The 17,499-nt window shown below is 39.5% G+C and overlaps 1 protein-coding gene across 1 annotated transcript in view; it reads right to left on the bottom strand.

Annotated features, from left to right (window-relative positions):
- Positions 1–16,148, bottom strand: part of LOC113684532 (cytoplasmic dynein 2 heavy chain 1) — a 51,846-nt gene extending 35,698 nt beyond the window's left edge. The window contains exons 1-23 of the mRNA XM_027201927.2: positions 15,344–16,148; positions 14,091–14,485; positions 13,643–13,894; positions 13,302–13,375; positions 12,258–12,429; positions 11,658–11,833; positions 10,718–10,913; positions 9,806–10,063; positions 9,168–9,266; positions 8,570–8,709; positions 7,838–8,188; positions 7,014–7,257; positions 6,460–6,609; positions 5,747–5,949; positions 5,145–5,300; positions 4,610–4,721; positions 3,913–4,083; positions 3,572–3,730; positions 3,134–3,357; positions 2,486–2,618; positions 1,740–1,970; positions 1,188–1,313; positions 502–805 (exon numbers count right to left, since the gene is read on the bottom strand). Of these exons, the coding sequence (XP_027057728.2) occupies positions 502–805; positions 1,188–1,313; positions 1,740–1,970; positions 2,486–2,618; positions 3,134–3,357; positions 3,572–3,730; positions 3,913–4,083; positions 4,610–4,721; positions 5,145–5,300; positions 5,747–5,949; positions 6,460–6,609; positions 7,014–7,257; positions 7,838–8,188; positions 8,570–8,709; positions 9,168–9,266; positions 9,806–10,063; positions 10,718–10,913; positions 11,658–11,833; positions 12,258–12,429; positions 13,302–13,375; positions 13,643–13,894; positions 14,091–14,485; positions 15,344–15,968 (4,951 nt within the window). The 5' untranslated portion in view covers positions 15,969–16,148. The remainder of the gene's footprint in view (positions 1–501; positions 806–1,187; positions 1,314–1,739; positions 1,971–2,485; positions 2,619–3,133; positions 3,358–3,571; positions 3,731–3,912; positions 4,084–4,609; positions 4,722–5,144; positions 5,301–5,746; positions 5,950–6,459; positions 6,610–7,013; positions 7,258–7,837; positions 8,189–8,569; positions 8,710–9,167; positions 9,267–9,805; positions 10,064–10,717; positions 10,914–11,657; positions 11,834–12,257; positions 12,430–13,301; positions 13,376–13,642; positions 13,895–14,090; positions 14,486–15,343) is intronic.
- Positions 16,149–17,499: the final 1,351 nt, after the last annotated feature.

The raw sequence follows: 17,499 nt of genomic DNA, 5'->3' as shown, positions 1-17,499 counted from the left end.
ATTTAAAGATAGCCGTTACTTCATCAATCATTTCTTAACTTACTATACTAGCTTAAACCTTTCATCCAAAAATTATCACGAGGAAAATCCTAGAAACAGTGACTCGAAATATCGTGGCATAACTGAAACAGTCTCCCTTGTCTGCGAACCGCCCTACCAATCTTTCGCGTGCATAAGAAAAGACATGCAACTAAAGTTAATCAAACTCTTATGTGTGAGCATAAAAGAAAAATGGTAAATTGTTAGCTAACTAGCTTGGGAAAAAGAAAAACATCCGAGTCCCCCACTGAACTACAGAGAACTCGCTGGTAAGCAGGGCGATTTCTAGGTCATATACCACAGGCTTCCTATATACCGCTTGGATAAGCGGTGACAAGAGCGTCCTGTGGTAGAGCATTGAAGTGCCAAATGCGTGGGATTCAATCCCTCGTGTGGGACTCAGAAGTTTCTTTGTTCCACAATTGTGAGAGAACCAATGACAACTTTCGTTGCTCAACAGACCCCTTTGTTTCTGCATGTAAAATCTAAGTTGTTTCTGCCAAATCCAGTCCTCCAGTGACTTGACTCCGAGCTTGATCAACTGCTGTACCACGTCAATGGCGTGAATCGTATCCAGGATCAGCGCCTTCAGCTTGAGTTCCAAAACACGAGATTCCGAGTCAGATGAGTTCCCTCCTCCGATCTCAGTGTTTGTGTAAGATTCCAGTTGGGACTCCATCTCGATCTGAAACTCTTGGAGGGAGTTGCTTTTGATGGCCGCCTCGCAGCGGTCTGTGAACTGAATTTGTTCAGCAAGGCAAAGTATCTGTGCGAAATAAGATAATAACGATAATAACAATTATAATAATACTACTATCAATAACTGATAACTGCTAAGAATATCTTGGCAAAATTGTTGTACAAACCGTTATCTGACAACTCAAGTCAAAAGTGAAGAATAGCTGACCAAAAATAAATTCCTGAAAAACTTCAAATTACACACAGCGCATGAAATAATCATATTCTGTGTATAAAATCTTCTCAGGAAAAGAACGATTAAAGTCGTAGTAGTGCCTAGTTAAAGGCGGCTACTTCCTATCATCAAATATCTTTACGGAGAACATTTCTTGCCGACACGAGACGCCTCATCACACCAGCTATGAACCGAACCTTAGATGCGTAAGAATATAGAAAAAAAACTTCCACACCTGTGAGGGGAACTTGGAAGGGTCAACTCCACCACTCGATCCTCCTTTCCTGCTGGCATTTAAACAATCAACCACCAGCTTTTTCAGTGTGTCTTTCATTTCAGTAGCAAGATCACCGAGCCAAACCTATCAATGAAAAAAAAAACATCAACAACAACGGTGGAGGATAATTAAAACAGTTTGTAATCTAGACTTTTGCATTGCATTGTGATAAGAAGAAATCTCGCATCATCTACACAAACAAACAGATGCAAAACTACAAATTGTCACGAAATAATCACTCGCGCATTCCTGCACTTTAAACAGTTTGCCTGTTTTTATCTTGAGTTCTCATTAGCTAATAATGACGTTCACCTGTGTTCTGAGTAGTTGCTGTGTTTACTTCAGCTTAGCTTTAGTTTTGCATCTGATTTATTGAAGAGATGGCGAAAGGTTACCAGGCTAATCATTGAAGGGTAGCAAAAAAAAAATGCAGTCCTGCATTACTTTCGAAACTCAGTATAAAAAAACTTATCTCAAGCTCTCATTGGAAACCACACCACTACTACTCACCTCAACCTCAGGAGTTATTGTGACTGGCCTCTTGAGAGGGACAACTTCCCCATCCAGGGACTTCATGGCCATAATGGTCTTACATCCATCATCAAACACAACACTGTGTATCCCTGCGAAGAGTTTCTTCAGGTGCGACTGAATCACTAGTGGGTTGGTAGCTTGACCAAGAATCTCTAGTAAATCGTCATCACCGATGAAATAAAACCGTGGGAAGAGCGCGCGCTTTTCCTGTGTGAGAAATTATTACTCAATGTGAACGACACGCGTTGAAATCCGTCGTTATTTTTAACGAGATATCGCGTTAGTTTAATTTCTCTGTTCTGTTTTTCAAGGTATGAATGAGTTTAGCCATTAGGCTTCCATTGCTGATGAAACTTATCTTATAAGCGATTCCGCTCTCTTGTTACTCAATAACTCCTAATTAATAGTTACTGTAGGTAAGTGGTACCTTGAATCAAGATACATGTACTACTTTACTCTAGCAGATAAGATAACCTTATTCTTATCAACTGTTGTACGGAGAAATGGCATGTGATCACTTTGGAAGGTGAAAAGGCTAATTGCCAAAGAGAACGTCAAAGTGCGTGGTATAAAAAGAAATGACACAATAGCTTATAGCGAAAATGAGAGCGGACCCTTTACTCAATGGGTACTTGATACAACCTTCTTCAGAAATTAGATCTATTCTGCCCATTTCTCTGTACCAAAAGCACAATGAAAATCTATAGAAATACAATTCTTACCTCAAGAAATTCATTAAGAGACTTCTGACATCTCTGCAGCTGATCCAAGAGTGTAACCAAAGTGTTTCTGATGCCTGACTGAGCCACAAGTGACAACACTCGGTTGTCATTTGAAACGTCGTGCATGATGGCCCTGAACAGCAAAAACATTTTCAAAATTTAATTCATGTTTAATAGAATGGAAAAGCAATGATAAAGAAAAATCAATATTACGCGAGAACTCTTAAAAGTTTATCCCAACTGCGGTTAAATGGGTACTTTGAGACCTACCAACCAACATGTACCAAAATTCGCCTCATGCACACAAACATGTAAAGACGATATCTGCAGCAATTTACATATTGTGGCCCGAGTAAATTTTCATTACTTATTCGTTCTTTCTCTTTCATTAAGCCTAAGTGTGCACGTCTACTTCTGCTACGTTTAACGCACATTAACTCAACAACCAGAATCACAGCTTTTTAATAAGTTTGCAGGTGAGCAAATACCCATCCAAAGCATTTTATTTGCATATATCGAAACAAAAATTAGCCAAAAAAAAAAAAAGACCCGCGATTGCCTCCTTTCGGAAGGCACCGTTATCTTATTTTAAAGACATCTGCTTTTCACTCATGTCGATAATCTCAATAAAAAGTAACTTTAACAAACCTAAAATCATCATCCACCCTCTTGAATCTTCCCTGTTCTCTGGGGAGAGCTCCTCGGCCGAAAATGGGCTCCAGATAAACCCACTTTCTTTGGATTTGGTTAAGGTTGTGAAGATACTCATCAAGGTCGGCTAAACGGGTTTCCCATAAGGAAGCTTTGTCTTCAAACCCTTTATAGTAAGGAGAGTCCTTTAATGACTGCAGCAGGCATTGGTTGTCACCAACCTTGAAATGAAACAAGATGATGTAAAAGTAAGAATCAAACCTTATCAAGTATTGAGAGGTGGTGCTAACATAAAAAAAATAGCATACAAAGCTGCATGCTCGCTCTGCCTTACTAGGTAAAAATTGCACCGAGTAAAAGTGGCCCTATTACATTGCTGTAAGAAAAAATTGCGTACAATTGCAAATTGAATTCAAGGTTGAATTTTTTTTTAACCTGATTGACCAGATCTTTCCAGTCCTTGATGATGGATAATTCTTTGTTGTGTGAGTCTACGTATGACGTGAGAGAGAATACAGCACCAGCACCCCACAGTTCCAATTCTCTAAGGGCTTCCCTGATTGAAACTTCTCCTTGAGCCCGACTGTTTAGTTCCTGTCAAAAGAAAAGACTAATCATAAACGTCACTTCCTAGCCTTTGTGGGAAAACAGCTCACTTAACCATGATATCGACTTAATTGACGTTGATCACGCGGTTGTGCGTAGGTCAGTAACGAGCCGTCGTTGGCTGTTGGCTGTTGTTGGTATTTACCCAGTTAAGGTGACCTTAATCTCACCTTAAGAGCATCAGCGTGTGCAATGATTTGATCAGCACTCTCGAGAATATCTCCAAATGTCAGCTTCTCCAAGATGGTACCTCTGGGCATCTTCAGAAGCCTGAAAAGCTCTAACCAGTGGTCAGGAGATAACGCCTCTCCACGGACATACTTTAGAAGAGGAACAATGTTCTAAAGAAAAGGAGAACAAATTGAAGTCTTCTCACTCGGAATTATCGTATTTCAATACACTAGAATATCTAATTATAGAGTATTTGAACGTATTTCAATTGATAGTACTCCAATGCAATATCCTAACTTTACCACGCAGAATAATTGATCTTGAAAATTTGCGCCATGCCCTCCAACCCAACACATTTAACAATGACCCGATTCGCGTTTCTCATGCAACTTGTATCTTGCCAACTTTTCACCAGTTCCCTGTGATGTTTAGCTTTGCGATCACTTCGCTTTTCACTCCCTGAAAAGGATTCGTACCCCTCACAAGCTATAAAGCGTTTGCTCCGTTTCGGAGCAAGACAGAATGATTCTCTCTAGCTACAACCAGTGGCATGTAACAAAGGAGTCCTCTACTGCAGGGCTCATGTTCAAAACGTCGACTTTATGTTTTCCTGCTCAGGCGATTTCTTAAGCCTTACACTGTTTTTAAAACTTCTGTACATTACAACGACAACTAAGTCACTGGATCAGTCTTAACCTTGTATTTGTCGACATCTTTCTGCAGTCTCACAGTCATACTTGTTGGTTCCTTAGCTCTTAGTTTCTCGGACCAAGCCGTCAAAAAGTCATCAAATCTATAGAGATGACCCCTGTACAGAAAGATTGCAGTAATCGTCATTCCTTCTGTCTACACTCATGCCAAATTGCATTGTAGGAAGGGGAAACACTTTATATAATATTTTCAACGCAGCTCAAACATATTGGCATTGCTATTTAATATTGTCAACTACTAGTTTCACGTTTTTTTTTTGTTTCACTGTGCAACGAAACATTGATTTGTACTGAATCGTAGCCGCCAACTAACCTGATTTGGACGATTACTTTTTTCAGTTCTTTGGATAGTTTCATTAAGGTCCACCTCCCAGTCGACTGTCTTTGAGACGCATTCATTGAAGGTCATGAACGGCTTCATTATCTTATAACTTAACGACGCACTATTGGAGTTTTTCTTCAAATTTCATGTGCCGAAGATCTCTCGACAACCTACCATAGCCTATTGCAGTATAATTTACCTGAATGATATCCAGTCTTCCTTAGCCAGCTCCTCCAATCCGTTACTGAACTCTTCATACAGTCCCCACATTGCTTCATGTTGAGAGATATCGACTTTGAGTTCTTCTGCTGCCGTAAACTGAGGCTCAGCAACGCCAAAGTGCTGACATTCAAAGCTGAAAAATTAAGGTTATCTCATTTGTTCACTGCAAACCTTACAACTCTGCACTAAGTCGATCAAAAGTTGGTAGCTAGCAGGGAATCGACGACAAAAGAAGCCACGAAAAAAAGTACATCTAGTGAGCGAACCAGCAATGGTGGGGAAATAAGGCTAAAAAATAACTTGTCAAAGCTTTCACGACTCAGGATTTGAATTAGAGTTAAAGGAACTTTACCCTTTTACTTCCTATAGATTGCCATGATTTGTTTTTCAAAGGAAGACTTCGAGTGCGCATAGTTAAATTAAAGGGTTTCTAAACCACATAATCACGTTTAAATCCGTGACTTAGGCGATCTATCAAAATCTCATTTAAGTAATACAGATCCATTCAACAAGTTTTATATGAATACGATTGTCTACGCTATCTCCAAGTTACTGAACTACATGTATCTGTGCCCTTACATGAGCTTTTTCATCGTTTCCTCCAGTTCACTAAACTCTGCCTTTCTCTCATTGATTGAATTGACTGCTGCCAGGCACGACTGTTTGTCCTTGTACTCATCGATGTCACGGGGTTTCAGTTGGTGCCAGCGGGCACTGAATTTGTCCAGTTCTTGTTGGAAGGCCTGCACCCTTGACTCGACATTGCTCTTCATCACTTCCACCTGTCAAAAGATCATTTCAAAGCTTGGTACCGACAACGGTCCCTGCATCTTGCAAACTTTATAGCTCGACAGACTGAGACTGTTCGTTGGTTGGAATTCATTTTAACCTTCCCCACCCTCAGCCATCCTAGTACTTTCTTTGTACAGTATTGCCTGCCATCCACTTCTCTATCTCATCAAGCTGATGTTTTTGTGCTGCCCTCTGAGTTGACAGTATTTTTGTTTTTCACACACACAAAAAAAAAATATTTAGGACGCTAAAAACCTAAAGCTGCACTTTATGCAATCGATACTTCGTATGTCAAGTATCTTAACCACTCCACAGCATTCACCGCATCAGAAATTCACTTCCAGAAAAGTTTTGCATGCATAGGTACTCAACGTCGAGAACATTGGAGTAAGAGAGATGGAGCATTTTTAGGTTTTACCATTGAAAAATTGCTATATAGGTTACTTTCGAAAATCAATGGCGACTATTCATAGCGTGCTGGTCAAGTTGCATTTACTAACCTGTTCTTTAACCATCAGTTCATGACTCTCCATCATCATTTCAAACTTGTCCCACCTCGCCTGCAGCTGGCCAATCTGATCCACCCCTCCGCCAGCAACTGAACGCAACAACTTGTTCTTGGATTCAGCTTTTTCAAATAATGGGAAAACCTACAGATAATCAGGAAAGTTACTGCATGATGCCTATACTATGGTATATGTTTTGTTCTGACACAAAATCGGTCAAAGTCAGCTGTTTCTAAAGGAAGAAATTTTGCATGTAGACAAGCAGGTGATCTTGGGGGCAATAGTTGCACATTCCAAGCATCAACCCCATAAACCCTAAAAGTTACTAGTATCAGATTTCTTCTTACAGTATCACTCCAAAACAATAACATCTCTCTGTCCGTACCAAAGAAAATTTATAGAGAGGAATGTGAAGGGTTAAACAACCGAGAGGCTTCAAATAGTGTTTTAAGTGAATTATGTGTGTTGCGAACACGAGCCATTTTTAAAGTGTACGATCTCTCGCTTTTTAACGAAAATAACAACACCTTACAAGTTCAAAGACATGCCTTTAATTTCTCTGTGGCCAGTTCTGCATGTTTGGCATTGGCCTCTCCTATCTCCTCAACAGTTTGTGGCCTGGATGAAAGAGCTTCCGTGGCAGATGTCAAAAAGGTGTCAATGATCTGCACTTCATTTGTTATGGAGCGCCGCAGAGACGTCAACAGCGCATCAAATAACTGCTGTATGAGGTCGTCGATTGTTGACTTGACAGGTGAAGTAGAAACACTGATGCAGTCAACCTTTATATTCCTGTCCGGAACAAAAAGAATGATTTCATATAGAAGAATCGCGAATTTTGGATTGACTTGATGAAAAATACATCATTTATGATCCTCTTGATATAGAAGTAACCGTGCATCAAGTTTTGCAAACTCATAAACTGAAGGAGTGGGAAAATGTCTTAACCATTGCATAGTTATTTAACGATTAGAGGCCAACAGCGCACACGTTATGCTCCTCCACTTTCTGACTGTTTTGATCTGATTGCACAGACTTCATTAGCGAAATAAAAAAACCGTAATTGGAGGAGCAAACCAGATTCCCTTATGATAAGGAAAAAATTACAGATACTTACGTAATTCTTAATATACAATGTGAATGACATTCTCACAAATTTACAAAGTATCAACCATTGTATTCCTACATGTACAATAGCTAACCCTTCCCTGAAATAAAATAATAACGGTCGATCCTGACCCCCTAAAATAAACAATATTTGCAAACATTGAGGTTTTTCTCCAACAAAAACTACTGACGAAATGTGCACCAGATACTCGAGTTATGGGTAGCAGCGATATATTCAGGCTTTTGAGAATTAGCAACAACTCACAAAGGTAGTTTTTCAGCTTCTCTCCCCTTAGTCTTTATGGCTTTGAAGTTCCTCTCCCAGTCTGGAACAGTCTGCAAGTGAGTCTCAATCAGCTTCTCAAGATCCACAGTCCCCAGTACTACCCAGTCCTTAAACTGATCCTGTACTTCCACTAGACGCCTGAAGAGATCCTCTGCTTTCTTGTAGACAGTTGTAAAACCTGCAGAGTTTTGATCAATCATGATTGGGTAGATACTGTTGTCTTCACCGACTCCTCGGAAATGGTTTGGAATAGAAATAAATTTTCTCATTTCTCTGTAATACTTGGCTCGGATTTCTTCCAGTGGAGGACGGAATTGTAGCTTTTGCTGTCTACAATTGGAGGAAAAGCAGTATAAAATAATGAATGTGATATTCTTCGAGCGAACCACCAGAAGAAGACTACAAATCTACCCACTTCCGAAAGTAGTCAGCTTTCTAGGTGTTATTAAGATCTCTGTGTCAATGCTCTCTACATGCCCTTAAATTTTTGTAGCTTTTGTTTTCAATATTATTGTTTCATATTTTAAACTCAAAGAAATCTGTGTGAAAACAAACCGAAAATCCCCTCGTTGATATCTGGCTTTCTTCTCGCCAACTTTGGCTTAGACATTTTGATCGATATTATGAGGAGAATTTACTTATGAGTCGCTTCCGGGAGTAAAAGGTTTCGTCATAGGATCAGAGGGCTTAGGGTTTTGAATATCTACCAACCTAAAGACCAGTTCAACTTTTATCTCTGGCAGATTCTCGTTCAGGGCCTCAAGTCCCATCTGATACTGATGTTCTAAAGTCTTGTAGAGCTGACGATCCCAGTGCATCTTCCAGGTCTTCATGTTGTCTGCTTTAAACCCCTTTTTAAAAAAACAAGGTAATTCGAAGTGTTCCACAACTTCCCCACTGCCACACCACCCCTAAAGCTGTTTTTAACACTGCCGGAACCAATAAGTGTGCATTTACATGTATTAGTCCTATCCATCCATGGAACTAAATAGCATGGACACCCAGACATGCAGAAAACGGAAAATATTGCAGGCCTTTAAGTACAAGTATGTTTTAAACCCTACTTAGCCCAAATGAATGACCACACCACACTTGACACTTGATCTGTCCACTGTTTTGATTAGGAATTAGTGAACCAGGGGAAAGGAGTATCTTAAACAATTTGAATCTCTTGATGGAGGCTTAGGGTACAGGATCTAGGGTACATGTGGTTGAAGTCATATGGTGCCGTGACAGCTATCACTGTAGATGATCCTACCATTTAAACTACAAGCATAACATTGTTAAAAAACAAAAAACAAAACAGTACCTGCTGGACAAGGGATGTCATCATCTCTCTTAAGGACACAAGAGCTTCTTTCCAGCGGGGTTGCTGTCTGAGCAGATCGATGCTCATTAAATTCACAACCTTCGACATGAGATAAGGAACGTTGTTCATGTTAATGAATGTGCACAACATCCAGGAACCTAAGAATTTTAGTCCTAAAAGCCAGAGTCTTATACCTACTTATGCTTATCCCATGCATGTTTTAACAAACTGAAGCGACTAAGAGTGCGGAATCGCTCGAATGTGAGTTGAGAGTCTCTCGAAACTCGATCTACCATTCTCGATCATTGATTCTCGATCCACGATTCCCAACCTTTCACTCTCGAAAACCTTGAGGTTTGAGACGGGAGTCAAGATTCCAGACATTCAAAGCCGTTCAAGAATTTATTCAGGGTTTTCTTGAAAATTTTTTTGGTCACGTTTCGAGGATTTCGAGATGTGAAGCTAGGGATGTTTTGTGCGATTTATTTTTCACACGATTAGATGCTGCTGTCTATGTTGCTTCTGTGTTTTGGCTTTTTTCAGGGTAAAAGAGAAGGAGAGGGGGCAGAGAAAGATGAAATAAATACAGTATAACTATACTTCAACATACATTTAGATGAAAACAACAAATATTCTACCTTGTCACTGATGTTATAATGACACTTGCGTAGCCTCCTGTTCTCTGATGTCAACTTGTCGGCGGCAGCTTGAAGTTTATCGATGTAAGCCTCCAATTCCAGTGGATTGTCCCAAGTCACCTGGGTTTTTCCACCACTCTCTTTTGAGCCTGTCTTGGGATTCTTCACCAGGCGTTCAAATGACAGAGCTGAGTCCAACATCATGGATTGCTGGCTTGGAATCATTTGCTGGTCTATTGTGTTGTAGAAATGAGCAACCTAGAGGATAAAGATCAGTCTGAAAATAAAACTTTAAATAATCTAAAGCTGTATGAACCATTTTATTTTACAGACTGTTACTCATTCAGTTACAGGTGCTTATAACTATCATTTCAAGATGAAATCAATTCAAATTTCCAGTGCTGCTGTAAATCACAACAATATTTTTTCTAATTTTCCCACACTATTTAACGCATCCGACTCTTTGAATAACAGGCTTTTCCACAAGTGAACCGCATACTGATGGTAAAATAGCGCATAAAAGGGAGCCTGGGAAACTCTTACATGTAAATAAAACCTTATCATATGGTAGCAAGAGGCTTTACAAAAAGGCAAGCTTAAAGATTATTGACGAAATTAGATACGAAATAAACAATTTTACAAAAGTTTTTAAGTCTCTTGCAGAACACCCTTTTTTTAGGCCAAGCTTAGCCTACAGTACGAGCAGGCTCTCGTCACTACGGCTGCAAGACGCGCGTTTCTCACCCCTCCCCCCTTAAGAAGGTTTGAGACAAGTGTGGGTGAGGGTCTGGACCCATTGCCATTGTTAGACCCCTGGCAAGCCTCCTACTTTTTCTGGGTCGAAAAACGCTTAATAGTAATGAGGGCTTCCTCGCAAGCTTGTTTAAAGTCTTCAGCACGATGCCACTTTACCTGTTTCAGGATCATGCCATGTCTGTAGAATTTATTGGCTGTGCTTGCTGTTTGTTGTATTTTAGCTGGAACAGCAAATCCCAGAGCAGAAAGCTGCCTAACTTCTCGCATTAATGTCACAAGCCTATCACCATAATGAACTCTCAACTTCCCATCCCTCTGGTCCAGATCCATCAATCGACCACTGGTCTGTAAGCTTCAAGGGAAAAGAACTTGTTCAGTTCTAAGTTCTCTCATTTGCACAACAAAAACCTCTTGTATTCTGATGGTGGTCAATGCATGTATTTGAAGAACCATGCACCTGAATGCCTGATCTTGCAATAAGTGTAAAGAAAAATGCACCTTCATGGTGTTACAGGCATCTCATACTCCCCTTCGCTAAAATACAGTTTTACAAAACCAACAACCGACCAGTTATTGGCAAGAGTTAAAAATATACAAAGAATAGGTATGAACAAGATTACACAAAAATCTATCCAGAACATAAATAATCAAGCGAGCAGAGTACTTTCAAAAGCAAAATTTTTTTTTTGGTCTGGGTTGTAACAGATAAATTTCAATCTATGCATATCGAAGTGCATATCGTGACCCGCAGTACGCGCGATTCGCGCGTGCAGTGCGTAGGTTTTGGACGCGCATCAAGCGTGTATTAAATGCCGCGGTGCACGCGAGCATTTCTGTACAACTTCTGCTTTCCAATTTTCTTTCTCCAAATCGTATTTTTAACATCGTATCTATTTCAAGTCAATAATACCAATCAAAATAGGGGAGTGAATTATGGCTCAGACAATCTTATTCCCTGGTGACCTCTAGAACTACTACAGGAGCTTCTATTTTGTTCATACATGACTTGCTTTTTCTCTGAATGAATATTCTGCGAGGGAAGGATTTGCAGTACCCTGTCATAGAATAACCTTGAGAAATACCGTTGTTAGTTTACCTGAGAGGTTGTTTTGGATCATCAATAGCTGTCATCATTTCACTAACCCAGCTCTCAAACTGATCCTTGCAGTATGAGCCTAACTCCTCGCTCAGCTCAGTTGCCTCTCTCTTAAAGCCTTTGAACCCAGACAAGTCTCCCAATAGGCTCTCGGCAGTGCTCAGTGTTTCTTTCACCTGGAATTACAAAATTACAATACTGTACACTAAAAAACTAATGCCATCCCAAAAGTACAAAATTGTATTCTGTACAGTAAATATGCAATATCCCAATCTTATTTCATCATATTCCTACACAGCATGTTCTACACACCAAGAAAAGTTGATTACATTTGTATCAAAAAAGTTTATAATAGTAAATAAAGGCGCATGAGCTGCTGTATCACAATTGCATCAGAATAATTCATCATATTTCTCAATACTTCCAGAGAACATGTACAAATGCATGTGAGACAATGTGGCACAAGGTACATATGGTACTATAAGAACATTAATTTGAAAGCCACTATCAGAGCTAAGACTTATAAAGACAATTTTCCTATTAACTTCTGCCGACACTGATCATACAAGTGCGTCAGGAGCAAAGACTTGGTTTACCCACCTTAGAGTCAAGTTGTCTGACCCATACAATGTTATTGACAATCTCAGGCATGTTACGTCCCTGAGGGGGACCACCACCATCCTTTCCACCTGAGTAAGAATTCTGAGTCTTTGAAATGAAGTCATCCCGAATGCCCTTCACATACACAGTCAACTGACCAAGCAGTGTTTCTCTAAAACAAGGTGTAAATAAAAAGAAAGAAAAGCACACATCAAACATACATATTTGGAGGCAGCCTGGCCAAGAGATGAGAGCATCCAACCAGCAATCTGTTGGTCCTCTGGTCAAGTCTACGCTTACCATAAAGAACCTGCACCTACCCCTCCCCTAGCCCAAAATTAACCCTACCCTGTTATCAGTTGACTGTTATTAGGTTGGGGGGGTGGTGTAGGTGCACATTTGCTCATATACTGTAAATGGTCTGAATGTTTCTTCAGCTGCCTTTGGTAATATCTGGTGGTCGCCAGGCCCTAGTTGTTCAAATGTATTGCACTATTCAGTGGATAGTGCAATACATTTTCTTAACAGTTATCTGCTGGATAGTGATTTTATCCATTGGATAGTGTTATCCACTGTTTGAACAACTGGGCCCAGATCTTTTTAAAATTTGGGTGATATGGATAGGAAAATTGTTAGCACTTGACTTGAGAAAAGAATTTCAAGACAGGTACAAGGTAAGGTAGACCTAATTTATTCATAAATATAATCCAGCAAATCTACTGCTATCGCTTGTAATTAAATGACTTTGCAAAGCCATGCGACGTGTTTGTGTGTAACATAACAGCCTTTTTATTATGAAATATTTCCGTTGTCAACTTATCAATTTTCCAAACCCAAAGGTTCTTTGTTTTACACAACAATGTAACTCAAAAGAAACTTGTAGCATTTAATAACAAGGGTACATAAGTCGCACATTTTTTTTATCTATGGGTGCATAAAAATTGTATATGCCTGTCTCACTACCTTGCGTCTAAGCATATGAAAATGGGTCTGTGCACTTAACATATATTTGAGCGGTACTGTAACCTTATCCAACCAGCTCACCTTTCAGGAGCCAATTCTTTCCGGATACTTGGCCTCTTCACAAGCTCTTGATATCTCTGAAATTCTCTCAAAAGCTAGGAAAAAAGTAAGTTGTGATTAATAAAAACACCTACAAAATTTATACTGTGTCAGATAAAAAATAAAAACACAATAATTAAGAATTAAGTTTTAGAGTTCAGCACCTACAAATTTTCTGGATATGCACCTTTCAAAATACTGAATGATTTTCTTTTTCTATCCCTTACATCCAACTACTGATTAATTAGAAATATTCCATGATTTGTAATTAACAGTTGGCTGGTTCCATTTCTGTACACAAGACAAAATTCTATAAAACTTACCTGATGTGACTTCATTGCAGACAAGTTACTGAGCTGCTGTCGCAGCTTTCCAGCTATTTTCTGCTCAGCAGGAGCCATTCCCCTCTCGTACTGTGCCACAGCTGCCCTCCACAGAGGTTCTGTGTAGGGATTGTGGTGCAGTGGATTTAGTCCTGAGAAAGGAAGAAAGGCTTCTGATGTTCGCAACTGCTGCCTCTCTGAAGTTGACAGCAATCTGACAAGCTGTTCATGAACTGTTCTCAGTGTAAGAACCTTGAGAAAAAAAATAAAGACAAATAGACAAGAGGATTTGAAAAAAATGTTGTCTTTAAGGGAATGCCAAAATACAAAAATATGCAAAATTAGGTAAACTATGTACTTCAAAACTAAAATTTGTTAAGTGAATATTATTAACATTTCAGTGTTGGATTAGATTAAATCTTTTCAAAGTATTTACTGGATCAGATACCTCTTCTAGCCTTGCTGCAAGCTGTGACAAATTTTCAGGAACAAATTTTTCACCTCTCCATGGGTGAGGAGGAAACCTTTTCCAATACTGCGATGTGAGTGTCTCACTGCAGGTGGACACCCACCTTTCACAAACTGTAATCCCATTGCGCATGGAATCTTTCACTTGCTGGAAAGAGTCATGCCAGATGTCAAGCATTCCAAGTTTACGTTGAACATAACGACCCAAGGCCCCTGCCATAACATCGAGGATATGTTTCATGCGTGCCTCGGGGTAAGGCTTATGGTCTTCTTGTTTCCAAATCTCATCTAGAGAATCTTGGGCAGACTCCAGAAGTTCTAGAGTCTCATCAAGATCCAATGCATCAAGATTGGAAAAGTCTTGAGAGACATTTCCTGTAATATCAATAAAAGGTTTGGTCATAATTTTAGTATAAACCACTTTAATCTCCTCTGCCATCAGATTCTGGTAAAATTTGACACTTGTCATGTGAAGAAAGCAAAAATGAAAACCACATAACTGATGTTAAAACTTATCCCTGTCACTCCCATCCAAAGATCAAAATATGAAATGTGTGGCCTGTTTGCTATATATTTCCTATACTTTTAGTTCAGAAACTGAGTGCTACATCAAACCATTTTGTTCTGTTCTCATGCCTTTCTGCTTGAAATTGGTGTTGCCATTAATATAAAAAGAAACTTTTCCTCAGTTCTGACTCCCAGGAGCAAATGGGATGACACTCATAGTTACCTTTCATGAATATTAGCCTACCTTGAACTGTACCAAGAACCCTGTATATCGACATATTTTTTTTTCTCAATTTACCATTTAAATATATTTCCACACTGGAGCACATTTTAAACTTAATTATGGAAAAAAGGAGTTTTCTTTCTCCATTACAATAAGAAAAAAATAAAAGGTTTCTTTTCTTAAAAATTTTGAGGATTGACGGATGAGTGAGGGAAATGTCTTTGAAAATATGCGTGACTCAGCCAAATAGCAACCTATGAAAACCATGATTCAAAATGGTGTTGCTTATTTCACCTTGTCCTTGTAACACATAAGTTAACTGTATTTATATAACGAAAACAAATCATGAACACTTGTCAGTAAAGCCGTAAGGAAAATTACTGTTTCAATCTGAGACATCTCTTCTTGTATCAGTTAACGGGGAAAATTATCGCGTCCGACCTGCATCAGTTGCTATGGACGACAATATAAGCAAATCATTTTTTTTTAAGATGGCGGCTTACCTTTCTGAAAAGTTTCTTGGAAAAAAGACGCTCTTTCCCTCTCAGACAGATCATAGCCTGATACTGCTGCGTCTGACCAGTATTGAAACTCGTCTTGAGGAGTCAAAATACCACCGAGGTTTTCTTCATTGCCCACATTAGCTGCTCGCGAAGATGAGCTGTCCTGTTTACGTACTACACTTCCTAGCCCAGCTTCGAGTTCGCTCAACAAACTCTGCAATTTCGGGTCAAAATTTCGGCTCCATTTTTCATCCTTTAGCAGCAAAGGAGCAAATAATTTCTGCACGGAATGATACAAGGTGTTCACCGGCGAGGAAAGCATCGAAGAGACGAAAACATTTTCGTGGACATTGTCTGGTGTAATGGCCTCCGGACGAAGCTTGAAGAACACTAATACCTTCTCAGCAGTGTCACTGGGTTCGACATGGTTTAACAAATTGATCGTTTTCTTTCCTTGATGGACGTCGTATTTTGCAGCCAAAACCGGCGAATTTCCATCATCCAGGAAAACATTGAGCTCTTTCGAGGCAGTAACTTCAGCCAGAACATTGTCAGAACTTTGGATACCAAAATAGTTGCCGGTCGTTGCGACAATAAAGTCTTTCCTAACATCTTCAGACGGCATTCCGGGCGTCTATCAGTTATGTCTCATTCTAAATGGACATAAAATCAGCACTAAATGTTTAAGTTTCAATGATCACATTATTTGCGAGCAGAAACACGATAAAATGGTAATCGAAAAACAACACTTTGCAGAGAGAGTGTTCTGTACTTCGCCTAGAGAGAAAATTGTGCTTGAACGAGCAAAGACTGAGGCGAGCGCCTCGGTGTTTTTGGAGGAAATTCATGATCAGTGGATTGGATATCGAGCTCTTAGAAATAGGAATTTCTTGATGCAAATTTACCTGAAAAGATCAAAGAAAACCGAGTAGTTCCGACAAAAATCAGGGGGAATTTTAAAGGGGAAAGCATATGAAATGCAATATTTTACCAAATAATAACTGCAGAACATAAGGCGACGTGAACACAGTCGACCTTGTACTTTCGTAGTTTCAAATCCACAGTAAATCTCGACCTGGTCACTCGCGTTTTCCTGAGTTACGCAGTTTGCTCGTTTTTGCTTTGCGTTTTATGGGCGCCTCGTGATATATTCCTTTGCTCTAACTGGCTGGTGTTGATTACTTTGGTCAAGGTTTTACGCCACTAAATAGGATTGTGCTAAATGGCTCGATGAATCCGTAAGATTTCTTTCGACATTTAATTTTCTTTAAGACGAGGCTTTCTACTGGAGTAAATATGTTGTCACGTCCTATCCTCGGAGGGAGTCCATTCGATATTCTATAGTAAGCTGAATTATACACAATTTGTTCAACAGTTTGCCCGCCCTTTCTCGCATTACAAGCAGCTTGAAATTACTTCATGAATAAGGAAAGAAAAACTCGTTGAGTAGGGTGTCATACCTTAAAAAACAAACCAAAAGACAAACAGTGTGTGTACATCAACGAAGTATGGAACATATAGGTAAAAAAAAATAGTGAGAGGATAAAACGAGAGCAAATCTTATATCTGATTCATATCGTAAGCAGATTTCATTTATTGACCGAATAAAACTGTTATGTCATTCCTTTACTTAACAATCAACTTATTTGGTGGAGCACAAGAACGTTTACAATCTAAACTACAAGGCCTATCTATGTGTTGCTCTGAGCATAAGGCGAAGATAGAGCAAAGCAAGCGGTAAACTTCGCTAGGCTTTGCGTGACGCACTAGAGGGCATGGCGTGACGCGCTGGAGGGCGGCTTGAGGATTTTTATAACAAAACAGTCATTGCAGAGGAGCGGTCACTGAGTCAATTTAAAGTCACTGACTGGCGCGCTGCGTGCTGTAAAGAGTAGTTCCAAAATAATCTAACATTTCCACGGTCATATTTTCCAATGACTGAGGCTAATGACTTATTTTCTTTTTCAGTAATTATCTCAGTGATTTTCAGAGTGAATTTGTCTATTTGACTTCATTCGTTTGCTTCCAACTTATCACTCATCGAAAAGAAAAGATTCACGGAGTCTAATGCGCAGATCATGGTTAATCCGTGAACTGCGCTTAAAAGAAACAAAAAGTGGATGAAGCGAGAAATTAAATAGTATTCGTTTGCACAA

This window comes from Pocillopora damicornis, chromosome 13 (genome assembly GCF_964200805.1).
Source record: "Pocillopora damicornis chromosome 13, jaPocDami1.2, whole genome shotgun sequence".
Lineage (NCBI taxonomy): Eukaryota > Metazoa > Cnidaria > Anthozoa > Scleractinia > Pocilloporidae > Pocillopora > Pocillopora damicornis.
The sequence above is the reverse complement of the archived record's forward strand: the minus strand, read 5'-3'. Positions and strand labels throughout refer to the sequence as shown.